Consider the following 26,355-nt stretch of genomic DNA (forward strand, 5'->3'; position numbering starts at 1 on the left):
CAGACAGATGTAACAGGCACATCACACCTTTCTGCTTGCACGCGACATGTACTTGCATTCTGTAGTAGGCAATTGCTTTTTTTCCTTTCAAATTAAATTAATCAATTTTATTTATTTCACAATAAAATACTAACTGCTTATAATACCGGTTGCTACTCTATTCCTACAACACTATAAATAAATACTTCAGTCATCATCAATAATATCACCAACATCAAACCATTCATAGTATATGTCTGACGTCATCATGGAAATGCAATACCAAACAGAGTCAAGCTGGCCTACCGATCCTTTCTTGACCAAAGTCGGATCTTCAGGGGACGGGCCGTTGGAGAAGATCGAGAGGCTGGCGGCGGAGAATGCGGTGGTGATATTCAGTTTGAGCACGTGTTGCATGTGTCACGCCATTAAGAGGTTGTTTTGTGGGATGGGTGTTCATCCAACTGTTCATGAGCTGGACGAGGATCCGAAAGGGGAAGAGATGGAGAAAGAGCTGGCTAGACTCATCGGAGACTCGTCGGTGGTCCCGATCGTGTTCATTGGGGGGAAGTTGGTTGGGGCAATGGATCGTGTTATGGCCTCACATATTAATGGCACTCTGGTGCCTCTCCTCAAGGAAGCTGGAGCACTTTGGCTCTAGGTTTTATCATTTTCAATCGGGCAGTAATTTAATAATGAACTGATCAGTACTGGTTCAATTAGCATGCATGTTGTATCTATGTTGTTAGAGTTAGAGGAGTTGGGTTTTAAGCTGCTCAATCTGACTTGATCCTCATGATTAAGTAATCTTTAATGTTTTTGGTACATGATTTGAAGGCTTTTTGGATATGATCACAAATAATTCAAATCAAACTCATAAATCATTATCAATCACAACAAGATTATACAATTAATTAGCCCATTTTGACTTGGGTTTAGACCAAGTCAATTAAAATCAAATTCAGATTTAATTAATTTTTTTTTAATTTTTAAATGTCAAAATATAAAAAATAGAATAGTTTAAGAACTGAAAACAAAATATTCCAACAGAAGAGTTAAAATACAAAAAACAATATAAGGAAAAAGACAATCAGTCTGTGCCACAAAACAACAACAAAAATTACAAGTTTAATTATCCTTACTTAGTAAACTCCTAATTTTTTTTAAAATAAAAGACAATTCTAATTCATCCCTAAGATTTTTAATCTCAAATGTCTTGTTTAAAAGTTTAAAACAATGAATGGTGAATGAAGGGAGGGAGATAGTTCAATACTACTAAACATAATTAAATAAATAATATTACAAATATATTTTTTTATTATTTATATTTTATAAAAATGTTACGTTTTGTTTATAATAATATTAATTTTTAATATATTATAATATACTTTATATATATAAAAAATTATTAATTTTATTTTTTAAAGAATATTGTATAAACGAAATCTATGTCCCTATTTAACAATTGAGTAATGATTAAGACTCGCGCGATAGATGGGAGGTAGTTCTATGGTCTCATTTAGTATAGTGCACGAAAGTTATTCTTAAATATCAATGTTTTTTCGTAAAAGACTTAACACGCGCGATCGAATTAAAAAGTATATGAATATCTCGGATCTCAGTCTTCTTTGTTTGGGAAATGAGGAGACTATTGATCCCATCTTTTTGAGGACTGCCCATTTGTTTCCTTACTTTGGGGTAAGTTCTCCACGTTGAGTCTCCTTAGCTTCCCAAAAGAATGGAATGATATCAAGAAGATGTCAATTATCAAAACAAAGGATAATGACTTTAGTATTTTTTTTGTAAACATTATTTATCATACTTGGATGGAGAGAAACATAAGAGCATTTTCAAGTATTTAAAATGATGTGGAGATTGTTTAGAATGAAATTATCTTTGATGGAAACTCACTCATTCAAATGTGGAGGCAAATTTCCATTAGTGAAAAAATTGGTTGATTTGTCAAATATGCAGCATTGCATGTGAGAAAGTCACTATTATTTCTGATTTTAAAACGCTCTAAGTTTTGTTGTTTGTGTTATTCACTTTTGTTCTCTGGTTGTTTTTTATTTTTCTATTTTCATCTTTGTTCAAACAATCTTGTAATTATTTATTATTTTTTCATGTCTTATTATAATTTAATGACCTAATGTGATTTTTTTAAAAAAAATTAAAAATTTATCCCATTTTTACTTGGGTTTAGACCAAGTCAATTAAAATCAAATTAATATTTAATTATTTTTTAATTTTTAATTTTTAAAAATATAAAAAAGAGAATAGTGGAAAACAAAACATTTCAATAGAAGAATTAAAATACATAAAAACAATCTATGAAAAAAGACAATCATCATGTGCCACAAAACACCAAAAAGTGAATTAAGAGTTTAACTATCCTTAGTAAACTCTTAAATTTTTTAAATAAAAAAAATTCCAATTCATTCATATTGATTTTTAATGCGAAATGTTTTTGTTAAAAATAATTGACTGTGTAATCTGGGACAGTGGACTAAGATTAAACATTAATAAATATAATTAAATATATAATATTATAAATATATTTATTTATTATTGATATTTTATAAAATTGTTAACTTTATTTATAATAATATTAATTTTTAATATATTATAATATATTTTATACAAAAAACAATTTTATTGAAGATTATTTTTATTTATCTTTAAAAAATAATATATAAAATGGAATTCTACCCCTATTATTAAAATAGAGTAATGGTAAGAGTAATAAAGATTTAGATTAGATTCTCTGTTGCTAATTTAACATGTTCCCTCTCACTCACAAGGGGAAGGGGTAATAATAATATAGTAAATAAATAAATAATTTATTTACTATATTACCCCTCCTCTTGTGAGAGAATATGAAAAAATGTTAAGTTGACAATAAAAGATCTCATAAGTAAAGATTTACCTATATATAGCCCTAAAAATTAGGAATTTTCCTCTCTACATTATTTTATTATTAAATTATTAATATTAATTAAAAATATTAAAAATATTATTAAAATATTTTAACTATTTATAATTAAATATATATATATATATATAACCTTTTAAAATTATTAAAATAAACAAAATAAATTATATATGAGTATTGATAAACTCAACGAAAGATTCAACGAAAACATGTCCACGAATTCGACGTGGCCTGTTAGGTGTCTCTACGTCCCAAAAGCGCTTATTTCGGGTCCCGAAACCACTTATTTTGGAAAGAATAATTTTTTTTTTTTGAAATGGCGTTTCAGGTCCCGAAATCACTTATTTTGGGTCTTGAAACCACTCATTTCGGGTCCCAAAACCACTTATTTCGGGAAGAAAAAAATATTTATTTATTTTTTTCCGAAATGGCCATTTCGGGTTCCGAAACTACTCATTTCGGGTACCGAAACGGTTATTTTCGAGAAGAAAAAAAAATTACCGTTTCAAAATGGAATTACCATTTCAGAACATTTAAAAAATTTCTCTCCTACCCGTGTCATGCCTAGTTGATTCGTGAACTTACTTTCATTGAATATTTCATTGAATTTATCATTTTAATATATATATAACTTTTTTAAATTATTAAAATAAACAAAATAAATTATATATATTAATATTCCAATTAACCTCTTATGTGGTGACATCATTACTCTCACATGTTTTTTATTTCTCTCACCAAATCAACCACCAATCTAGATGAATCTTTCGGTTTTGTGACATCACACTTTCACACGCTTCTTATCTCTCGCTAAACCAATCATCAATTCCAATGAATCTCTCTATTTCGTGACATCCCACTTTTATAGGTCATTTATATATCGAAAAACTAACCACTAATTTCAATCACATTTGCACACGCCTCTCTTAACTATTATCAAACCAACCACCAACTTGAATCAACCTCTTATCCCTCGAACTAACCTCCAATTCCAATGTTACCGGTCTTTTATTCATCGGTAAAATAATACAAATCACAATCGATCTCTCGTCTCATAATCTCACAATTTCACACTTAAATGTCTCTAATCGGCAAACCAACCACCAATCACAATCGACCTCTAATCTCGTGCATTTACGATCCTTTGTTATTGACTTTTTTATCCCTTGACAAACCAACCACCAATCCTAATGTTATCCATTGACAAACGAACCACGAATTCAAATCACACTTTCACACGTCTCTTATTTATCGGCAACCCAACCATCAATCTCAATCACACTTTCACACACCTCTTATCCCTCGGCAAACCAACCATCAATTTCAATCGACCTCTAATCTCATCACCTCATGATCAGTTATTATCGGTCTCTTATTCCTTGACAAATCACATCTTAATTACACTTTCACAAGTTTCTTATCTCTCGATAAATTAACCATCAATCTCAATCATACTTTTACACGTTTTTTATCTCTTGAATCATCAATTTCAATCATATTTTCACACGCCTCTTAGCCCTCGGCAAACCAACCATCAATCTCAATCAAATTTTCAAACGCCTCTTATTCCTCAAAAAATCAACCACCAATTTCAATTAACCTCTAATCTCGTAACATCGCGATCCTTTGTTATCAACCTCTTATTTCTCGACAAACCATATCACAATCACGCTTTCACACGTCTCTTATCCCTATGAAAACAAATCACCAATGTCAATCATATTTAACCTCGTGACCTCACACTTTGGTCAATTAAATATTTGATTAAAATTTTATAACAACTCTCATTTATTATCGGTCTATTATTTATCGACAAACCACATCTTAATTACACTTGGTTAAAGAGTTGTATTTATTTTGTTAGGTAAGAGTTATATTTATTTTGTTATGTTAAAAAGTTATATATATATAACATTTTTAATTTTTTTAACCATTTTAAGTTTATGGGCGAGTTAACCCACGATTCGACCAGAGTATATATCTAAATTAACCATTGTTCAAGATCCGACAAACTAAACAAATTCAAATTAAGCATTATTATTATTATTATTATATATTAGAGTTGCAGTAGGTTTAAAAAAAATTAGGATGGTTAAAGAAAATAAAAGAAAAATTATTAATGAATATGAATTTTGCTATTTTGTTTGAATTAAATAATTAAATAATAAACTAAATTAAAAAGATATAAAAAATTAAGAGTAATCTCTATAAAATAAAATTAAGTCACAAAATTAATTATATGAATTTATTTTTTAAATAAACAAATAATTTATTTATAATGTAAAATTTTAATTCACTTTATTTTATAAATTTATCACATGAATTTATAAACTCTAATATAATAGTAAATATAAAATTGTAAGAGTTTAATTATTTTAAAAGTTTATATAAGTTGGTAATTCATTTAGAATCGCCACAATTTAAAACTAATTCAAAATATTAACTTTTTGATTTGAAACTGAAAACATAATATATATATATATCTAATTAAGTCATGCTCATCTAAATCAACATAAAAACTAGTTATTTTTCACCAGAAAAAAGTGTTTAAAAAAAAGCTAATGCCATTTTATCGGCCATTATAACAAACTGGAGAGCAATAGGAGAGTTTTAAGATGTGAACTGGTAAAATGAAGCCTGAATCAAAATAGCCGGAAAAAACAAATGATACATTTTCTATATAGTTTATCCAAAAATGAAACAAATAATCCAGACATATTATCTAACCTAAATAAAATATGTGCAAGGAAGAATTGCACATACTAATAACAAGAGATTTTCTGTCTCATCAGGCCTGACCGCATTTGCTTAGACATGCAATTCCTTCTTCGAGATAATCTTCTCTGCTAATCCAAAACTCAGGGGCATCCTATCAATCAAAGGAAGACAACCATTTCTCCAACTGTCAAGTGAAGCAGATTCGATATTATTATTTCATCGCAAACTCTCACACCTTTACTAACCTTCATAATTCCTGCAAGAACAGCTCCTCCGAGGTAAACCATGTGTTTTCTTCGCGGTGGATCTTCTATCCGCAACCTTAGTTTCTACTCAAACAAAATGTCGCAAAAAAAACATAATGTGGGTACGAAGATAAGAAAATTGCTCAAAAACATTTAATATTCATTTATAAACTACTTAGGAGGCATGTCAATTTTATCCCACCTTCAGTCCATCTTTGTTTCCCTTCAGGACAAATTCAAGGTATCGATCCGAAATTTCCTTCTCCAAGCTGAGCCCAAAAAACAAAAATGAAAATAACTGTATAATATGGAGTTGTCTTTCAAAACTATGTGTTGTGCCTTTCTAAGGGATATGATTTAGCAATATTATCATCAAGAGGGGTTTACGGATATTACCGGCTTGGCAATCCAGGGTACATAGTACTCCCACCACTCAAAACTATGTGTTGATAAAGCTGCAAAAGTTGTAAAACCACAAATACAAGGCTTTTATAAGGTAAAGGAAAACAAAGGAACTTAATTTTTTAGTAATGTAAAAGCAGTGTGCAGCCTACTGACCATCATCCGGTTGTCGATATCCATTTCTTGTATGCATCGAAACACCATGTCTGCCAAACCGTCACCTTCAACATCTATTAGCTCCTATGGATAAAAAAATGATACTTCACATTTTCTTCGGACATAGCTCTTGAACTCCAAAGTATAGGATAAGTAGTGGACAAAGTTTGGTGTATTAATGAATTAAAACTATTTCCCAATTGTTCAATACATGTTGTAGGCTTGTAGCGTGTTATTTATATTGCCTATGGGCCATTTGATGTAAGCCCACTTATATTAGAGAATGGGTATATTAAGGAGGGCAAGAATAGAGGTAGGTTATTATGATGATTGTAGCTGAAAGGTAAACACTAATATTTAAGCGGGCTTACATCGGGAATGTAAATAACACGTGACAACATGTAAAAGTCTAAAAAAGTAACCAAATGTTTTAGGTCAACTTTGATCTAGTTTGAAAATAATGTTTGAAGTTAATGTATATTGTTGGCTATGACTAGTTAGAAACTGCCAATGAATTTTGAGAAACATAACCATTTGGTATAGAAGTCTGGTCAATTTGCTTGTTTCAAATTGGAGACCAACCATTTGGTCACTTCCAAAAAACACAATATTACATTAAATATTAAGCTTTCTAAAATTATTCAAATTTGAAAGAATTATGAATAATATATTATTATTAACAATTACACAACTAGCTAATGCAACCTTCACGTTGACTAAAGATGATGTTCTAATTCCCTAACACTCTCCCTTAAGTTGGAGCAAAGATATTAATCATATCCAACTTACCACAGATGTTTTATTCGATTTTCAAATCTTGTTTAGCTAGTAAACATCCATGTAAGCATGTTACATAAAGATGATGTGTTCATAAATTTCTTCAATGAAATGACAATCTATTTAAATAAGTTTTTGTTAATAACTAAACATGCAAGTCCTACTTTAATTTAAAGCCCCTACAATTTGGTTTCTAGCACACATAGATACTGCACACAATAGAAGCTCTTCTTCTTTCACATGGCAAAACAACAAGAAAAAATACTTACAGGAGTAAACAGTGCCTCCGGAGCCTGGAAACGCTCTGTGCCAACTTTGATTACCCTTCCATCCGGCAACTGATAAGATTAATCTCCCAATAAAGTACGTTCAGAAGACTAATAAAAAGGCTCTTATTAAAAACACTATGAAAGAACTTCTTCCAAGATTTTTAGAAGAATTGGCTCACAGTATAGTTCTTGACAAGTATAGTGGTCTCAAGTCCCAACTGATATTCCCTCTTGTAGTCATAACTGCACGGAACAAGATGTGTGATGCTTAATTATTGACAAAACACTGCAAGAAAAGAAAAGGAACACTAAGAGTATGATAGTACACCTTACGTAGCAAAGTTTCTCCTTGATATCCCTAACAGTCTCAAAGTCGGAAGTTTTGTTCATTGAATATCTTTGGAGAAAATGAAGGTTAATAACCATAAGTTACGTAAGATGAAGTTGTTGGCAAGACAAATGTTGCCCAAATGGGACAAATTTGAATAAAAAAGGAAAGAAGAAAAAGGTAGTATCTCTAACCCTCTACGATGAAGCAACTCAACTAGGTAAGATGTTATGTGCCTCCCAGCTACATTCATTCTCTTTGTAAGATGCGGGAATGAGTAGCCATCAACAACTGGAACCTGTCATCCAATAAATTTAAAAACATATGTATAAAGGAAAGGAGTTAAACCTCAGGTATTTTCCATTCGTATTGAACACATATGTATAATCAAAACATCTGATTCATTTCCGCATGGAGAGATGTTCGATGTTTGACTCCTTCATTCAAGCTCAAAATGTATATATTGCTAGAGATCACGCGAATTTATAGCACATTACCACGTGAGTGACGCCGTCTCCAGAATCAATGACTAGTCCAGTAAGTAGCCCTGTAATTCTGATATTAGCTTACATTATCTAACAAAGTTTATAAAAATTACACCTTTACGAAATCAATATAGAAAATATAACAAAAGAAAGCTTTATGAGTTTTGACCTTGAGCATAAAGCGTTAGAACAGCTTGAATTTGAATGAAGACTCCAGAGAAGTTGTACTTTTCAAACATGGTTTCCACCTGTAATGTAAAAGGCAAACTCATATTAAGATATTTCATCTTGCAACTCAAAAGGACTACTCCATCTAAAAGAAAGATTTAGTCATGGAAAGATCCCATACCATTTTTTCTCGGTTTTTGGAAGGATTAAGTGGTGGATCAGTAAGCAATATTTTACAATCAGCAGGATTAATCTGTCAAAATACAGGATATGAAAGGTGAAAACAAAATATATCATGAGTGAGTAGAAATGACAAAGAATTAAGGTAACATTACAAAAGTATACCTTTAATTCATTATAAAATGCATGGTCCCAGACATGGCCCATATCATCCCAGTTTTGAACAATTCCATTGCTAACTGGATAAGATATATCTAACTGATGCCTCAAGTCAAAGGAGCCTTCTCCCACAACAATATCCTAGAAAGCATAAAGTTCAACATGCTTAAAATTGAGATTTGAATACTAAATCATGCTCAACAAGTAATCCAATTGTAAACATTGATCTGTTTTGGTATGGTGTCTTGTCATCCAAATCATTTAAGATGATCCAGATGTCATATCCAACCACACTACTTTTACCAAATGAACTAGAAAATTTGGATAAATCCTAGTTTCCTAAAATACTCTAGAATGAAAAAGTTGAGGCTTAAAAAATGGGATTGACCTTCAGCTCTTGTTCTACAAGGGATTCTTCATAACGTAGCATTGGCCTCCCAACAACACAAGGGAATACTGAAGTGGGGAAGTTTTCTCCTGCAAACCCGCATTTAACGTACTGCAAAATGCAACAGTATTTCCAAACATGAAATGGCTTGAATAATAAAGCAAGGCATGAGCTATAAACCAACAGAATGAATAAAAATGTAAACTCGAGGTTTATTAAATTCATCGTAAGCAGATTCGATTGCTTGAAACGGAGCAGTAGCAGGTATTTGATCAGAAAATAATTCAGCAGTTTAGAAAAACAGAGAGATGATGCTACCCCAGTGCCATTGTCGCAGACCACAACATTTTTGTTGTTCATTTTACAGAATTATTGACGACTGACTTCTTCTTCTTCTTCTTCGACTTTATTTCATCGACAACTGGCCATGACGATCTTCTCGTCGTTCGAGTGGAGAACGAGCCCCGTGTGTGTGATTTAAGGGCAGCAGATTGTTAAATTTCGGACGATATTGGAGGAGAGTTGGTCGATCTTGATCTTAATCTTGACTGAATCCTGATAACAGAGAGAGAAAGCTTTGTGATACTGATGGATTTCCTTTGAATTGAACTGAATCCTGAAGGCCGCTAGGGGCGAAGCTTGCAGAGATTCAGATCTATTATTTACTTTTTCACCAAAAGAATTGTCTTGTTGATGATGAACAAATCAATGCTCAATTCAGACCGCCAAGTAGTTTCATCATCTAAGGGCTTATTTGGAATTTTTTAAAATAATATTTTTATTATATATATATAATTAATGATGTTTAATTTAAAAATGTTGGAATAGTAAATTAATACTTGGGTCGGATTATAAATAGATCCGTGCATAAATTTAAATTTAAAGCAGATAAATATAAAATACAAAATATTATATGTATATTTTGAATTTGTAACTTAATAAAAATAAATACAACTTTTTAACAAAATTATGTTAATAAACTTTATATTTTAAATTTAACACCAGATGAATGCGAGACATATTTAATAATATAAATTCAATTTTTTAACTAATATATATAATTATGTTTTAATTTTAAAGTGTCGGGATTATTCGAGAATTGTGTTTAATTTGGATATATATATATATATATATATATATATATGAGTAAATTAATACTTGAGTCGAATGGTGGGTTGACCGTTCATAAACTTAAAACGGTTAAAAATAAAAATAAAATTAAAAATATTATAAGTATATTCGGAACTTTCAAGCTAACAAAATTAACTTTAAAAAATATAAATTAAATATTTGATTGACAAAAAAATGTTAAGTCAAAATGTTAAATGTTAAAAAATATATTATAAGATAGGTAAGAAAATGATTTGTTTTACTTAATAAAACGTGGAATAAAAATATTATTTTTTATTTTAATATATTATTTTTCAAATTTTAAACATTGACATATTATTATAATTTATTTTGTTTATAGTTTTTTATGTGTATCCCACAATAATCTTACTAGTTTTTAAAATATATTTATTATTAAATGTTTTTAAATAATAGAAAAGGAGTAGTTGGACTTAATTATTATAATGGGCTTTCTAAGGAGGTCAGGTATACAGATGGATCCAATGGCCCAACATGATGAATAGGGTTATACTATATATTTGTTCCGTCGGCTTCTCCAAACCTAATCCTCCTTTCCAGTTTCTTCAAGGAGCCGACCGGAGCAGCCAGATCTCACAAAAATGGTGAGTACTGAACACTTATGATCGTAAGATTTCCGTTTGGCCGTTTTTGTTTACTCAATTTATCATTCTTTATATTGTTCTATAGGCACCCAAGAAAGGTGTGAAGCCAGTTGCGGCTGCCAAAAAGAAAACGGTAAATGATCTTTATTCGATCCGTATTGAGTGTATGTTTATGGTCAATGCTTATTTCTTCTGCTTCAAATTCATTTTAGGTGAAGATTGATAATCCAGTATTCGAGAAACGCCCAAAACAGTTTGGGATTGGAGGAGCTTTGCCACCAAAGAGGGACCTACACCGGTATGTGAAATGGCCCAAGGTTGTGCGTATTCAAAGGCAGAGGAGAATCTTGAGGCAGCGGTTGAAGGTTCCACCAGCTTTGAACCAGTTCACCAAAACTCTTGACAAGAACCTCGGTTAGTCTTTTAAATTAGGACATGACATTTCATTTTGCAAACAAACCCTATAGACAATGTAATGATGTAGTTAGAATTAGTTATTTGATTTGTCTTCTTATGATCTTGCAGCAACAAACCTGTTTAAGATGCTTCTTAAATACAGACCTGAAGACAAAGCTGCAAAGAAGGAACGTCTTTTGAAAAAGGCTCAAGCTGAGGCTGAAGGGAAGAGTATTGAAACAAAGAAACCTATTGTTGTGAAATATGGTCTTAACCATGTCACCTATCTGATTGAGCAGGTTTATATTACTGCCATTGATCAAATTGAGAAGCTTGTATTAAAATCTTTAATTGACAAATGCTTTTGTAACATCTTTTACGCAGAACAAAGCCCAGCTTGTTGTTATTGCTCACGATGTTGACCCAATTGAATTGGTTGTCTGGCTACCAGCATTGTGCAGGAAGATGGAAATTCCTTACTGCATCGTAAAGGGAAAATCTCGACTGGGAGCGGTAATTTGTTGAGATAACTCAATATTCCTCCAAACAAAATGTTCTTCATCACATGTGCTAATGCATGGTTATTTTTCAGATTGTCCACCAGAAAACTGCATCTGTTTTGTGCTTGACCACTGTTAAGAATGAAGACAAGATGGAATTCAGCAGGATATTGGAGGCTATCAAGGTAATTAAATCGATTTTTTTCCATGATTATTGTGATTCTTAAACAATTCTGTGGTTTGCTAACATGTTCTTGTTTTCAGGCCAACTTCAATGATAAGTTTGAAGAAAATAGGAAGAAGTGGGGTGGTGGTATAATGGGTACTAAATCTCAAGCTAAGACTAAGGCCAAAGAGAAGGTCCTTGCTAAGGAAGCTGCTCAGAGGATGAATTGAGAGGACAAAACATTTGTCATACAAGTTCATTGTTAGTTTTGAGGCTATCTGTTTGAGATATTTATTTTCATCTTTCTGTTTTAGTTAAAATGAATGTTTTTTTCTCTTTTTGTAAAGACAATTTTACCCTTGACTACACTAGGGTGATTATGTCTAATGTTTTGCTGTTGAAACTTGAGTATATTAATTTTGAAATTCAGATATTTCTTCTGTTCTTGCTTTCAATTGATTACAAGTTCTTATAAAGGTAATTGATTTTGGGATTTGTTTTACTGACTGTTATCTAATCTGATGTTAAGATTCAATAGTGTAAACTAAATGTAAAGGTTATTTTGCTAAATTCAATTGGGAATGTTTGGTACATGAACAGATTTGGATTGGGTGTGTGTGTTTAGGATAATGATCTGAACAGATTAAGATTCAATAGTTTCATTAGTGTTGCACCTCTTTTGTAAACATCATAAATATGTTTGTTTTGTGTTTTCAAATGAAGTAAATTGTGTTGATGATGAAGTTCATGACCAGTGATAACCATTACAAAATAACAAATCTGAGGCAATAACTATCAATTCATGTACTTTCAGATTTCAGAATGCCTGTGCTTGATCAATTTGAAACAATTCCAACATAGGTTCATTGTAATCACAAGTTATGGCATCCAACAGAGATGGCGAGGAGTTCTCCCGCATCCACTTCATGTGTTCTCTAGCATATGGAAGCTCGCCTGCTTCGGTTGAAGTTTTCAAATGGCAGTTTGAGGCTGCAATGACTATCCATTCATGTATATTCAGATTTCAGAATGCTCGTGCTTGACCAATTTGAAACAAGTCCAACATAGGTTCATTGTAATCACAAGAGATGGCGAGGAGTTCTCCCGCATCCACTTCAAGTGTTCTCTAGCATATGGAAGCTCGCCTGCTTCAGTTGAAGATTTCAAATGGCAGTTTGAGGCTGCAATGACTATCCATTCATGTATATTCAGATTTCAGAATGCCTGTGCTTGACCAATTTGAAACAAGTCCAACATAGGTTCATTGTAATCACAAGTTATGGCGTCCAACAGAGATGGCGAGGAGTTCTTCCGTATCCACTTCAAGTGTTCTCTAGCATATGGAAGCTCGCCTGCTTCAGTAGAAGCTTTCAGAAACGTCAAATGGCAGTTTGAGGCTGCAATATCAGAAGGAAGGTTGCAAAGTAGGCTAGACGCAACAGTAAAGTAACCTGCAAAATTTGAATTTTTACAATTTAGATTCTTCCAATTGCATATTGAAGAAGAAAAATAAGAAAAGGTTACCTTGTTCACACAGAGATTGGATAAATGTAGGCAGTATACTTTCCTGTTCAATACACTTGTAGAAGAGTTCAATGGCAACTTCAGGCTTTCTTTCTTTGCAAAGTCCTTCAAGAAGGTATTTATATGTCTTTTCGTCTGGTTTTATCCCTTTCTCCATCATTTGGCTATACAGTCTCTGACTATCATCAATCTGACCTATTTCCGAGAATTTATGGATAAGAATATTATATGTTGTCAAATTTCCAGGACATCCATTGGCAAACATTTCATCCCATAATCTTTTAGCAGGACGTAAAAGATCTTCTCTGCAACATGCTTCCATAATGCAATTGTAAAACGACAAATCTGGACTGATTCCCTTCTTCTTCTTCATCTCCTTTATAATCTCATATGCTTCTCTTACCTTCCCAGCTTTGCAGAGAAATGAAACCATCACAAGATAACTCTCCAAGTCAGAAAAGTATTCTTTACTTGATAGCATTTTGAAAATTTCCATCATTTCATCTATTTTTCCATGTTTGCATAGGTTCTTACACAAAATGGTTAGTGTAGCAATGGGTGGAAGTTTCTCCATTGTTATCATAGACTCGAGTAAGAAAACTGAAGAATGGGGATCAACTGTTGAAACTGACTCAATTAAAGAGTTAAGCATACCTTCATCGATTGGGAAATTTCCACTTACAATAATTTGACCCAGTTCATTTGCTTCCTTGATCCGTTTCTCAGATATCAATTCAAGGAGGAACAGTCTGTAATCGTTAGCCCTGGGCGTTACACCTAGCTTACGTTTCCTTTTCAAGACCGTCATCACATCCACCACGTTTCTCTCTTGACGAAACCCTTCTGTAACAATTCTATATGATATGAAGTCAGGTTTACATTCCCTTGTCCTCAACTCTTCTAATATCCAGAAAGCATCTTTTGTCCTGCCTTTCAGACAAAGTCCATGAACAATAAGAGCTGCAACGATCGAACCATTGATTAACGAGTGTTGTCCCTTCCTGGCCTCGTCCAACAAACTAAGAATCTCAACCACATCCGCATTCCCACAGAATTTCCACATGAAAACGCCGAAACCGAGCGTGTTGGTATAAACACCAGCGCGCATCATTTCGTCGAACAGTTGTCGTGCATCAGTAATATTTCCGTCAGAGGCTAAAGCGGCGAGGAGGGAGTTACATGTATCCGGTCCAAGATCGGAATTTTGTGATGTAGCAGTCTTGAAAATGGAGAAAGCGTCGTGGGATTTGTTAGCTTGGAGATTTGTGGAAATAATAGAGCGATAAACGTCGACTTCAAGCTGAATTTCGCGAGCTTTGGCGTCCTTGAGGAGCTTGTGAATGACGTTGAGATGGCGGGAATTGGATAGAGATTTGAGGATTGTTCCGAATGTGAGAGAGTTGTGAGAGAAACGGGGTTGCTGTGAGGCCCAATTGAAGAAGCCGAGTGCGAGAGAGTGGTGGCCTTGGAGAAGCGGATGGATGACTCGAGCTACGAGTGAGTGAGTCAAGGAATGGCGGCAGCCGAGATGGTGTAGGGCTTGTTCAAGCGATGAATTCCATGATCCCGTAGGTCTGGAAGATGAAATCAAAACTCGGCTAATCCGATTTGCTAATTCTGTCAACGGCGGCGACATCGGGCAGAATCCCCTCCGGTGAGTGTCGCAGCTTCTTTCTTTTCATTTTCAATTTTATGTGCTATTTAGAGTTGAGCCGAATATTATGTGATAAGGTCCCTCAATTAATTAGGAACCTCAATTCTGACCTCCTTTATTCATTTTAGACATCAGAAAATTATATTATATATATATTTTTAGAGAACTATAATAATTTAATAATTCATAATCCGGTCTTTCAACGAAATTATTTAGAATTTTTTTTTTTCTAAATTAGTATTAGAAAGATGGAGTTTCTTTCCAAATGTACAATACTTAAAAGAAAATAATAATAATAATAGAAATCGTTTATCTCGATTTGTCATTATATAATTTGGAGCGGGCTCAAAAGATTAACGTTATCATACTAAGGATCAAACAAAAACAAAAACGAGTAGGCAGTTAGAAAGACCAAGGTTCACAAAGGGATTAGTAATAAAGATAAATAGTTATTATTCAAAGAGAAATCTCTACATAAGAGAATCCTCACGTGGGATTTTTAGGTTGTAGAAATGATCCAACATATTTACCCATGATTTCGATCGAGAGTATTTAATAACAGGGGCTTTATTTTTTTTAATTGAAAATTATGGGTAGGAATGGAAGGAACGTTATGTGCTTAATTAGTTTGATAGTTATTCGGGTGAATATAATAAATTTGATAGTGGCCTTGTAAGGTAGAGCTTTGTGCGTATGCATGTATTGATTGCATCATCATTAATATGTTGTATGAGCGAGCCTGTTAAATAGTATGAATAAGGCGCTCCTAAGTAAAGTAATTTATAGATGACATGAATTGGGGGTGGTGGTGTGTGAAATTAAAGGAGATGTGGAGGATAAGAAAGCAACGGCCCTAACAATCAATAATTGAAAACAAAGGTCATTTTTTACTTTATATCTTTAACTTTAATTAATGAGCTAGACTTCTCCAGTATTCTCAATTATATTTAAGGCTTAAAGAAGAGCACCAGAACCATCTTTATATCTTCTTCTTCATCATAAAAGAAAGAAGGAATTAAATGATGAATGGAGGAGGAGGAGGAGGAGGTGGAGATAGAGATTGGGGGCCGGTCGTGGTGGCGGTGGTTTTGTTCATCGTGTTGTCGCCGGGGTTGCTGTTTCAGATTCCGGCAAGGACGAGGGTGGTTGAGTTTGGGAATATGTACACCAGTGGCATATCGATCATAATTCATGCGGTCATCTTTTTTTGTGTATACTCTATACTTGTTCTTGTTATTGGCATCCACGTTCTACGTCCCTCTTAATTTTATTATATTTCTATTTCACTTGCTTTTATTATTATCATTCTACAAGTATTGTGAAAAAGATAAAAATCCAAATCCAGTAGTCAAATAAATAAAACAACAATTAATAATAATAATCAACCCCGTTAAAACAAAACAAAACAAGTAAATTAAGTAGTGAAATTGATGATGAAGTTATAATAAGCTAGCCGGCATAGATATGGATTCCGACAGCTAGCAAGAAGATGGTGATGAGGGCGAAGTAAATGATGGAATGAACCAGGATTGAAAGGCCGCTGGTTTGAAAGTTGCTGAACTCTATGAATCGGTTGGGTCCCGGCACCTGAACCAGCAACCCAGGCGATAAAGCTATGAACAGAACCACACCCACAAACACCGGACCCCAATCCGCTCCTCCTCCTCCGCCCATTTCTTCAATACACTTAATTGAGCTAGCTACGAATCGAATTACAGACAGAGATAGGGGTCATGAGGACTGTTATCATCTCAAGTCTGATATTTATCATTGGGATGGATGGATGGATGGAGATTCGATCTAGCTAATTGCTTCAAGTAATCAAGATTCTTCCAGCATCTCTCATCACCAAGTAACCATTTTTTTTTTAAAGTTTTCTTTTTCTGAATTTAAACAATCCCCAAAGTGAGTTATACACAACAACCAAATGGGATCCCAAAAAATCCATTCTTGATCATCAAATATTGTGACAGAATATGAAACTGCTAGTTGATGAGTTTAAGTTGATAATGGGTGAGTGATTCCAGACTACAACAGTCTTTAAGATAAATAACCATCCTTGAGTTTAAGTTTTTGAATACTTCATAATTTATAGCCAACAAAGTTTTGGCAATTATGTTCCTTTAGTAGGGCAAAAAGAAACAGAACATAACAGAACATAACAGAACAAGACAAAAGCATAACCTAGGACTGACTAGGAGGATCAAAAATCCTCGTCCATCTTGAATACATGAGTATCACCACCGGTTCCATTCAAACTCGACATGACCGAAGCTTTCTGATACTCCCCGACCCTCTTCTCGAAGAAATTCGTCTTCCCCTGTAGCGAGATCAACTCCATCCAATCGAAAGGATTCTGTACATTATACATCTTCTTCGCATATCCAAGAGCATCCAACAGTCTATCCGCCACGAATTCAATGTATACGCTCATCAAATCACCGTTCATACCTACAAGGGCGCAGGGGAGTGCGTCGCACACGAATTCCTTCTCTATCTCCACAGCGTCAGCAACGATTCGCTTAACTCGCTCCTCACTCGGCTTCGTCTTCATCAGCCCATACAGCAAACAGGCGAAATCGCAGTGTAAACCCTCGTCCCGCGAAATTAACTCGTTCGAGAAGGTGAGTCCCGGCATAAGCCCACGCTTTTTAAGCCAGAAAATAGCGCAGAAACTTCCGGAGAAGAAAATACCCTCGACGCAAGCGAAAGCGATCAAACGCTCCGCAAACGATTCAGACCCGTCGATCCAATTCAACGCCCAATTGGCTTTCTTCTGAACACAGGGGATGGTGTCGATTGCGTGAAACAATTTGTTCTTCTCTTGTGAATTCTTGATGTAGGTTTCAAGAAGAAGACTGTACATTTCGGAATGGATATTCTCGATTGCGATTTGAAAACCGTAAAAGGCTCGAGCCTCTGCAACTTGAACATCTTTCATGAAACGGCCGGCGAGATTTTCTAACACGATTCCGTCTGAGGCGGCAAAGAAGGCGAGGATATGAGAGACGAAGTGTTTCTCGCCGGAAGTTAGAGATTCCCAGTGGCGAAGGTCTTGAGATAGATCGACTTCTTCGGCGGTCCAGAAAGAGGCGACGGCTTTCTTATACATTTCCCATATTTGAGGATACTGAATAGGAAACATACTGAACCGGTCTGAGTTCGGTGCCAGCAATGGCTCATCAAGAATCGAAACCATAATTCTTCTCTGTATGTGTTAGTGTGTGTGAGAGAGAGGATAGGTTTTGGTGTGAATTGTGAAGAGATGAAGATGGAGATATTTATGAATGAATAATGAGTTAGGCGGGTGATTTGAAAAGGAAGAAGCTTCCGCAGGACTTAACTTGTAATTTCTAACTTTGTCCTTCTACTATTTCAGTTTCTGTAATTCAGTCTTAAAATTATCTTAATTTTCAATTATCCCTTTTAACCTTTTTTTTCTTTCTTTCTAAATGAACCTATAAACAATTTATTTATTTTCAGAAATTTGGTTCCCGTGTCTCTTTTGGAGGAGAGCAACTATACACAAACATACTTAATTAGGGTAGCAAAATTTGACATTTGACCGACTCGAATTCAAAACTTCAAAACTTTATAAAAGTCTAAATATTCCTATTTTTTTCGTTATGTTATAAAGGATGAACCTGAAAATTTAAACTCATTGTGAATGAGTTTTTTTCTCTTAGTTTTTTAAATAATCATTTTTAATAAAATATATATATGAGTTTCGACATCTAAGAAAAAGAGTTTTTATCTCGCTAACCCATTCAACATTTGTTTGAATAATGAAGAATCTATTGATCACATTCTTCTTTATTGTGACATATGGGCTCTTCTGGATAACCTACTTCAATTTCGATGGGATACAATGAGACGAGCTGCTCGTGAGTTTCCCGCGAGTAGTTCGGTCAAAGCTCGGCTCATTATATAATTGAGCCGAGTTCGAGTAGTTATATATCCGTCTTGAGTACTCATCGAGCTACTCGAGTTTATAATATATATTTTTAACTTTTAATTTATATTTCATATTTAATTTTTATAATAAAAAAATGTATTTAATTATATTCACTCTCCATTCTCAATCCAGTCCATCACTCTATTGTATTCAGTAGTCAATAACAAAGAAAGCTACGATTTCTTTCTAGAATCAGGTCCTTCTCCGTATTCGACGGATCGGCGTCAAGCAGGTTTTTTCTCTTCTCTCCTTAGTCTCCAGAATCCTACCCTTGTTCCGGCTGAAGACAGATCGGGTATAGTAACTATTCCCTGTGTTCTTCTACGTAAATCTTCTTCTTCTTTGACAGATCGGGTTCTTGTTCTTGTTCTTGAAAGTCATATGCTTTTGTGTTTGATCTTTTTTTAGAGAGAAAGTAGATGCATTAATGTTAATGCAGTTTCCCATGGTTAAACGGGTTTGTGTTTGAATTGATTACAATTTTAGTTCATGTTGTTGTTTATATATGAGAAAGAACAGATATATGATAAATTAGTTGCATCAACGACGTGCGAGGAGTATTTTTAGAACACCAACATGATTTTGGTAAATCCATAGTTGTATTTTGGGTGGCTTTTAGACCAATCATGTCCGTAGATGGTGGGTGTGGCTGAAAATTGAGAGCAATAAAGTTCAACAAGATGAAACATTAGGAAGGTTGGAGTTAAATTGTACTAGTGTTGATGGGGAAGAATCATAACAAAATTAAAATAAATAAGAACAAGAGAAAAGTTTTCATATCAATAAAAGAAGAAAAATGTCAACTGTTTGAAATGATTTTGAAACTGTTACGGCGGTGGATGGAAGTGAAAAGACAAAATGCAAGCATTGGTCCTCTTTTTTAACAATATGTAAAGGGTCTACAACAAATCTTTTGAGACACAGTATAAGCTGCATTAAGAAAAAGATAAATTTGAAAGAAGCTGAACAACAAATAAAGTTAAACTTGAGAGAAGTGATTCAGGTTCAAATTCTCTTCCTTATTTACATAATGGAAATTTTGATATGGAACAAATGAGAGACAACAACACACATTATTTCAGCTAGTGAATATCCCACTTTTAATTTGTTTTTTCAAGAAGTTCAAAAAATAAAATCTACCTTGGATGGAAATGTGAATGATGAGGATTCTTTTATCAAAGAATTGTCTTTGAAAATAAAGACAAAAATTTGACAAGTATTGGGGAGATTGCAACTTGTTGATGGCTTTAGCTGCAATTCTAGATCCAACCAAAAAAATGTTAGGAGTTGAGTTTTGTTTTCTAAAACTTTATTCTCATGATGATGCCCAAAGAAATATTTGTAAAGTTAAAAATGCTTTTGCTAGCCTTTATGATGTCTATGTTGCTGAAAATGCTTGTGAAAGGATTTTTTGTTCATTTCATTTGGAAAATCTTGGCTCTTCCAACTCTATTGCGACTCAACGTGGTTCTTCATCCAATTGGGATGACTTTGATGCTTATTGTGCAGAAATTGAGACTTTAGAGTCTTCAAAATCTGAATTATTAGACTATCTTGAAAAGAGTCATTTGAAGAAGACTGAAATTCCCAAAGATTTTTCATGTTTAGATTGGTGGAAAATGAATAGACTACAATATCCAGTGTTATCAAAAATGGCAGCTGATATTTTAGCTATTCCTGTAAGTTCGGTAGCTTCCGAAGCAACATTTAGTGTTGGGACGAGGTCATTGATTCTTATCGTTCATCACTTTCCCCAGAGACGGTGCAAGTTCTTTTATGTGGAGAAGATTGGCTTCGACATTTGCATGGAGTGAAAAAAATACGAAGGCAAGTTAAATTTCAATATTCTTTATTTTACGTTAAAATATATTCTTATTTGAACATTAATTTAACTATATATTGTTTTTTTACATAGAGATAAACTTATCAAGAAATTTGTCTTCCGGTATCCAAATAAGGTGTTATTTTATGTTCGACCGATTTAATATGTTATATTTTTGAACTTTTGAGTTTGGGCTTTAGAATTTGGATTCCGGATTCTAAGTAATGTTTTATGTTGGACTAATTCGATATGTTGTATGTTTGGACTTTGAATATTTTTAGTTGGAATGGTTATGTTTTAAGTGGAATGATTTTAATGTGTAATGTTTATTTTCTATTTGATGGAATGCTTATGTTTTAGGTGAAATGAATGATTTTAGATGTTTATTCATTTTGTTGTGAACTTTTGATATAGTGAAACTATTTTGAGTTGAAATGATTTGATATGTTTTGATTTTATATGTTTTCGAGTTGAGTTTGAGCTCGAACTATAAATCGAACTAATCGAGTCGAGCTCGAGCCCTTGAGCTCGGTTAAATCCAAGTTAATCGAGTCGAGTTCGAGTACTTGTTTTGAGTTCGAGCTTGAGCCTTAACTTGGTATTCGGTCGAGCTCGAATAGTTGGAATTTTTTCGAGCTTGAGTAGACCTCTACTTGAGCTCGGCTCGACTCATTTACAGCTCTTATGATACATCACCAAAAGTCGTTGATTTCTAGATCATATAAAAGAGTTTTCAAAGAAAAAAGTTATGAATAAGAGCATCTTAAAATATTTATGTTACACGTGTTCGTCTCAATCCAGAAAAGAGGGACTTGTACCGGATGTAAATTTTTCGATCTTATTGGTATTTAAATTTTTTTTATTGTTTTCCTTATATTTTGTAACGTTTTAACGCATTTTGCATTTTTTTTAATAATAGTTACATTTTAAAAAAAAAATGATTATATATATATATATAACTTAAATTAATTTAATTACTAAAATAATATTATTTTAAAAACAAATTAAATTTACTAAAAGTATATAGAAAAATTAATTTACAAAATGAATGATTTGATAACTGGAATGATATCCGAGAGGGGATAGCATTTCTCTTCTGCATGTCCATGAAGTTTTGAAAAATCCAAACATCTCCGAGATAGAGAGGTAGGAATTTATCGAGTGAACCGCACTCCTTCGTATACGTCAGGAGTCCATTGATGAATGATAGATATTAATAAAAACTTAAAAAAAAACTCATCTCATAATTATATTCTAATAAATAAATGAAAAAAAGTAGAGGCACGGTATTTATGGTTTTCTCATGATAATTATGTCCACCTCTTCTTTTGGAAGAACTCATACATCTGTCTCTTTTAGGTTCTTCAATCAATCAAATGGAAGAACCAAGCTAGTGAACAAAAACAACATAATACCAGTATCAAACAACTTGACCTAATCTTGCAATTAATGATATATTATTGGTCATCTTATGAAAAAAGAGATCCCCCAAATGGATACCACTACTAGATTCATATATTATTGCCAAAATGTCCAACTTATCGCGGCTGTGGAGGAACATTGGATTTTGCAAATCCAACCCATGCAACAATCCCAACAGCAAGGATTATCCATCCAAAGATGTCGTATTTCAGATCATTGTTCTTCTTAGACGTTGTTGTTGTCTGCACCAGCATAAATACAAACAGGTGGAAATAAGGACAAATAACTTCCTACACATAACAAAACTAAAGATATGTGTGTTCAAAGTATTGATTGTTCATTTTACAGAGAAATTTGTCTGCCACAATAAACTTGTAGTTAATTAATTCTCCTGAACCAAGTGGATGAACTAATTTACTGTTTAAGCATGATCGGGTTGATAAATATATAATTTTGATGGAATTGCTACAATATGAAATTATAACAAAGGGTCTTCACCTTAGTTGTTGAAGACGTGGATGGTCCAGTTGGAGCAGCCTGCTGATTAAGACCATGCTTATGAAGCTCCTTATGCAACTCAGGGGCCTGAAAAAAACATACATACATAATTCTCATAAAAGAACTTAGATCTGTGCAATGCCAACAGTAACAGAACTTAGGTCTTCTGATTATAATGCAGTGGTGGGAAATGAACAATGCATTGAACTTCATGTTTGAATCATATTTTTCCTGCCATTACTTAACTGCCTTTAGACCATCGCAACCTGGCATTAGAATTCATGAACTGAGGTGGCCGAATGATGCTGATGGGAGGCCATACACACAGCTCATATAGAGTAAATAACTTTTACATGCTGAATTTGTGAAACAGGTTTAATATAGAAGTTCTGGGTTAACCATGTCTTTTGATCAGGATGAGTTCAAAATATTGATGTGTGATCATTTGATTGCCCTAAGATGCTCAATAAAATAGAGAAATGTTGAGCTTCCTTAAGTGCAGGTTCCTGCACAGCTCTCATCATTGTGCATTGCTTGCAACAATACAACTTAGGAATCTAGACTAATCGCTTCAGAGACATTTATTTGTCAGTATTATCTAGTGCTCAAATTGCCTTCTATACCCTCCATTTACAATCTTACCATCTATCTACATGTATTTCATTAACCATATATAATACTATTTACAATCCTAACAATACCTTTGAAAAACAAGGGCTGACAAGTATCTCTTACCTTAGCAGAAACTTCAAAGGACTTGCGATAAAGTTCATTCCCCGGCTCCTGCAAACAAATCATACATAACCCTTTTGTCTCGTGTCCAAGACCAAATAGCTGACATTAAATTATCAAATCAAAGTTTACCAGATCAACAGCCTGCTGAAAACAGATGGCTGCCTTGTCAAAATGTTCCTTTGCCTTGTCTTGATCAGGGGTTAGAAAAGCATTGGAAGTGTGAGCATTCCCTAGGCACCAGAGAGCATCATGCTTGGTCGGGTCAACCACCAACGCCTCTTCCAGCTTAGAGACAGCTTCTGCATACACATATTACTTATTAATCGAAATAAAAAGAAACATAGAGTCCTAAAGCTGAGTGAGAGGAAGTGAAAGATATTGTTACCCTCAATAATTTTAATTGCGTCGGTAACATTCTGAAATTGGGATAGCTCAAGCAGCGCGCCTCCCCACCTCGTTAGATTCTGAAAGAAGATGGTTCATAATCAGAAGAAATAGCTCCAAATTGGACATAGAACTAGCGATATTCTGTAGAAAAAGAAATGGAAACAAACCTACCTCTGCATCGAGGGGATTCATGGCGTAAGCAAGTTCGGAGGTCTTACGAGCTTGTTCGAAGAAGATGAGGCGGTCAAAATCACTCTGCATGTCCATGTTGGCAGCTACTTCTCCTTCAAACCGACGACCGTAGAAAGGTATCTATCTATCTCTATTGGTTTTAGGGTTTAAAGTGTTGGGGAAAATATAGAGAAGACGCTGCAGATTACTTTTTTCTTTTTTATTTAAAATAAAATAAAATAAAATAAATTCAATTTCAACCCAAAAAATATTTTTTAAATCATTATCAAATTAGTTATCAGTTATAAATTTGCAATAAATTCGATTTAATTTAAATAATATTAATTATACATTCTTACTCTTTATATATATAATTAAGAATTAATTAATTTAATAAATAAATTACATAAAATATAAAATTTATTTATTTAGATTAGTAATAAGTTATTTTTAAATTTATAAATATAAAATAACTTTATTTATGAAAATAATATAAAAACATAAAATTGAAATAATATATAAACTCTTAAAATTTTAAGATTCAAAATTTAAAATAATAAGGATTTACATAGTTTACCTAAATATGAATTATTGATCTCATTAATAAGATTTTGAGAAAGAAATTTAAATTTGTAAATTTATTTAGTAAAAAGAAATAATTAAATATTTGAAAATACATATTTTTTTTAATGGATTTTCAATTCTGAAAATGTTTATGTACGAAGATTATAAATGAGGATTATTTAAAACCGCAAAAACATTATTAAATTTAAAAAAAAAAATGCATAACACAAAATATATGAAAATAGATATATTTTTAAAATATAAAATTCAATTAATATCACATTTATCAAGACAGACAAATTAAAATACATAAATTCAAATTCAATCAAAATAAATTAATCTGAAAATGAGAGATCGATGAGGAACAATTCATGATCAACATGTCCAAATAAAAACATGAACAACCATAATATGGATATACAGTTGTCCAATATTTGGACATAAATTGCAGAAACGAGTCAATTGTATCAAACTTTATCATCTTGTTCATAATCATGATTCATGAATGGCCTGTAGATGATTTACTCTTAAACCAAACACCAGTCTTCCTGATCATCTTGTTCATCAGTTACATTAATATCATCCTCCGGATGAATATGATCATTATCATCATCATAATATTCGTTAGCCAAATGATCCAAAATCACGGTGCTCGATAACCCATAATTGTTTGAGGATACTCCGTTCGTGATCGACCGGATTTTCTGTGTGCCCTTAGATTTGACCTTGGATTTACAAACTGGGTGAAGGTGACAGCCAGAGCATCTGGGCTTGCCACATTTCCCGGTGAACTTGGAGTGGTTTGTGGGCTTAGTGGAGACCTTAATGAACAAGCCGGCAGTGGGAGGTGAATTGGTGCGGTTGTATCTGGGCTGGGGCCTCCGGTCGAATTCGGATGCACAAAGTGGGTAGGTACGGACTAAACCGTGCTGGCGACCTTCTCTCTTCATCTTTCTTAGTTAACTTGAAGGCTAAAACTGAACTGGTTATGAATCAAATGTATAAACAAACGCATGCTTTTATATGCATTGCTATTGCTATTGCTAATGTGGTTGGAATTCTTGGGAACCAAGCAATCTCCTCCCCTGTTTCGTCAACGCTGCGTGATGGCCAAGTCAGAATCTGTAAAATAAAAAAATTGTCTACTGTCAACTCATTTATTTAATTTTTAATTGGTTTATTTATTAAAATATTTATTAATATATTTATTTATTTTATTTTAAAAAGATCAATTTTTATTTAAAAATTAAATTATATTTTTTCTTTTTAATTGTCCACGGAGAGGAATTAGTTTTCAGTGGTTATACATATTATTGCTAAACTCCATTCAATCAATTTGACCAAGAAGTTAACGATTTTTACACTAGATTTTTGTTAGTGTATCTCATTGAGAATGAGGAGGTTCGACAAAAGAGCTCAAACGCTCTAATCAAGGTCAAAATAAAGAATAATATAATCAATACATTCTTCACTTTTCAATCATTTTTTTTTCTTTAGTTTACTTCATTAATAGGTTCCAAACCAAAAAACGAGAATTTTGATGATTTTTTTTTTATTTCCACGCTTCCTTTAAAAAAATACCGGGATGGAGTCTTTTAGAGGGGAAATTTGAGGAAATGACCCCAAAATAAGGCCAAATAGC

General features: G+C 33.2%; 8 protein-coding genes across 8 annotated transcripts; 2 read left to right on the forward strand and 6 right to left on the reverse strand.

Moving 5' to 3' along the window:
- The first annotated feature begins 203 nt into the window (after positions 1-203).
- Positions 204-812, forward strand: LOC124927617 (glutaredoxin-C1-like). Its single transcript, XM_047468066.1, has one exon. It carries the CDS (start codon positions 233-235, stop codon positions 638-640), a length of 408 nt encoding a protein of 135 aa, XP_047324022.1. The 5' UTR covers positions 204-232; the 3' UTR covers positions 641-812.
- Positions 813-5,537: 4,725 nt separating this feature from the next.
- LOC124925715 (actin-related protein 2) lies at positions 5,538-9,924 on the reverse strand. The gene is made up of 15 exons (XM_047465792.1): positions 9,505-9,924; positions 9,187-9,297; positions 8,805-8,939; positions 8,641-8,712; positions 8,461-8,539; positions 8,304-8,353; positions 8,001-8,104; positions 7,807-7,875; positions 7,658-7,721; positions 7,479-7,547; positions 6,433-6,516; positions 6,271-6,329; positions 6,077-6,143; positions 5,875-5,958; positions 5,538-5,780 (listed from the first exon to the last, which is right to left on the reverse strand). The coding sequence occupies exons 1-15, from the start codon at positions 9,544-9,546 to the stop codon at positions 5,700-5,702; spliced, it is 1,170 nt and encodes a 389-aa protein (XP_047321748.1). The 5' UTR covers positions 9,547-9,924; the 3' UTR covers positions 5,538-5,699.
- Positions 9,925-10,810: 886 nt separating this feature from the next.
- LOC124925556 (60S ribosomal protein L7a-2-like) lies at positions 10,811-12,425 on the forward strand. The gene is made up of 7 exons (XM_047465590.1): positions 10,811-10,919; positions 11,005-11,052; positions 11,132-11,333; positions 11,445-11,614; positions 11,700-11,828; positions 11,908-12,000; positions 12,080-12,425. The coding sequence occupies exons 1-7, from the start codon at positions 10,917-10,919 to the stop codon at positions 12,209-12,211; spliced, it is 777 nt and encodes a 258-aa protein (XP_047321546.1). The 5' UTR covers positions 10,811-10,916; the 3' UTR covers positions 12,212-12,425.
- A 292-nt stretch (positions 12,426-12,717) lies between these two features.
- Positions 12,718-15,184, reverse strand: LOC124927162 (pentatricopeptide repeat-containing protein At5g14080). Its single transcript, XM_047467523.1, has 2 exons — positions 13,506-15,184; positions 12,718-13,432 (listed from the first exon to the last, which is right to left on the reverse strand). Exons 1-2 carry the CDS (start codon positions 15,139-15,141, stop codon positions 13,197-13,199), a joined length of 1,872 nt encoding a protein of 623 aa, XP_047323479.1. The 5' UTR covers positions 15,142-15,184; the 3' UTR covers positions 12,718-13,196.
- A 1,368-nt stretch (positions 15,185-16,552) lies between these two features.
- LOC124925416 lies at positions 16,553-16,895 on the reverse strand. Its single transcript, XM_047465409.1, has one exon. The coding sequence runs from the start codon at positions 16,831-16,833 to the stop codon at positions 16,609-16,611; it is 225 nt and encodes a 74-aa protein (XP_047321365.1). The 5' UTR covers positions 16,834-16,895; the 3' UTR covers positions 16,553-16,608.
- A 305-nt stretch (positions 16,896-17,200) lies between these two features.
- LOC124925413 (ribonucleoside-diphosphate reductase small chain-like) lies at positions 17,201-18,415 on the reverse strand. Its single transcript, XM_047465407.1, has one exon. It carries the CDS (start codon positions 18,356-18,358, stop codon positions 17,363-17,365), a length of 996 nt encoding a protein of 331 aa, XP_047321363.1. The 5' UTR covers positions 18,359-18,415; the 3' UTR covers positions 17,201-17,362.
- Positions 18,416-22,195: 3,780 nt separating this feature from the next.
- Positions 22,196-24,326, reverse strand: LOC124925414 (mitochondrial import receptor subunit TOM20-like). Its single transcript, XM_047465408.1, has 6 exons — positions 24,150-24,326; positions 23,977-24,055; positions 23,721-23,890; positions 23,592-23,639; positions 22,857-22,943; positions 22,196-22,600 (listed from the first exon to the last, which is right to left on the reverse strand). The coding sequence occupies exons 1-6, from the start codon at positions 24,243-24,245 to the stop codon at positions 22,475-22,477; spliced, it is 606 nt and encodes a 201-aa protein (XP_047321364.1). The 5' UTR covers positions 24,246-24,326; the 3' UTR covers positions 22,196-22,474.
- Positions 24,327-25,146: 820 nt separating this feature from the next.
- LOC124927373 lies at positions 25,147-25,721 on the reverse strand. The gene has a single exon (XM_047467778.1). It carries the CDS (start codon positions 25,661-25,663, stop codon positions 25,241-25,243), a length of 423 nt encoding a protein of 140 aa, XP_047323734.1. The 5' UTR covers positions 25,664-25,721; the 3' UTR covers positions 25,147-25,240.
- Between the last annotated feature and the right edge of the window lie 634 nt (positions 25,722-26,355).

The sequence above is a fragment of the Impatiens glandulifera genome, chromosome 2 (assembly GCF_907164915.1).
Source record: "Impatiens glandulifera chromosome 2, dImpGla2.1, whole genome shotgun sequence".
Lineage (NCBI taxonomy): Eukaryota > Viridiplantae > Streptophyta > Magnoliopsida > Ericales > Balsaminaceae > Impatiens > Impatiens glandulifera.

What these genes read in the sequence shown, in the direction of transcription:
- LOC124925416 (XM_047465409.1), bottom strand. Translation starts at nt 16,833, where the DNA reads ATGGGCGGAGGAGGAGGAGCGGATTGGGGTCCGGTGTTTGTGGGTGTG.
- LOC124925414 (XM_047465408.1), bottom strand. Translation starts at nt 24,245, where the DNA reads ATGGACATGCAGAGTGATTTTGACCGCCTCATCTTCTTCGAACAAGCT. An exon ending in TGAATCCCCTCGATGCAGAG is followed by an intron (nt 24,056 to 24,149) that starts GTAGGTTTGTTT and finishes ATCTTCTTTCAG; the next exon opens with AATCTAACGAGGTGGGGAGG. An exon ending in TTCAGCAGGCTGTTGATCTG is followed by an intron (nt 23,640 to 23,720) that starts GTAAACTTTGAT and finishes ATTTGTTTGCAG; the next exon opens with GAGCCGGGGAATGAACTTTA.
- LOC124925715 (XM_047465792.1), bottom strand. Translation starts at nt 9,546, where the DNA reads ATGAACAACAAAAATGTTGTGGTCTGCGACAATGGCACTGGG. An exon ending in GAGTTGCTTCATCGTAGAGG is followed by an intron (nt 7,876 to 8,000) that starts GTTAGAGATACT and finishes TTTTCTCCAAAG; the next exon opens with ATATTCAATGAACAAAACTT. An exon ending in TACTTGTCAAGAACTATACT is followed by an intron (nt 7,548 to 7,657) that starts GTGAGCCAATTC and finishes TAATCTTATCAG; the next exon opens with TTGCCGGATGGAAGGGTAAT.
- LOC124927162 (XM_047467523.1), bottom strand. Translation starts at nt 15,141, where the DNA reads ATGTCGCCGCCGTTGACAGAATTAGCAAATCGGATTAGCCGAGTTTTG. An exon ending in CCAATCTCTGTGTGAACAAG is followed by an intron (nt 13,433 to 13,505) that starts GTAACCTTTTCT and finishes CAAATTTTGCAG; the next exon opens with GTTACTTTACTGTTGCGTCT.
- LOC124927617 (XM_047468066.1), top strand. Translation starts at nt 233, where the DNA reads ATGTCTGACGTCATCATGGAAATGCAATACCAAACAGAGTCAAGCTGG.
- LOC124925556 (XM_047465590.1), top strand. An exon ending in CGGCTGCCAAAAAGAAAACG is followed by an intron (nt 11,053 to 11,131) that starts GTAAATGATCTT and finishes AATTCATTTTAG; the next exon opens with GTGAAGATTGATAATCCAGT. An exon ending in GAAAATCTCGACTGGGAGCG is followed by an intron (nt 11,829 to 11,907) that starts GTAATTTGTTGA and finishes GTTATTTTTCAG; the next exon opens with ATTGTCCACCAGAAAACTGC.
- LOC124925413 (XM_047465407.1), bottom strand. Translation starts at nt 18,358, where the DNA reads ATGGTTTCGATTCTTGATGAGCCATTGCTGGCACCGAACTCAGACCGG.
- LOC124927373 (XM_047467778.1), bottom strand. Translation starts at nt 25,663, where the DNA reads ATGAAGAGAGAAGGTCGCCAGCACGGTTTAGTCCGTACCTACCCACTT.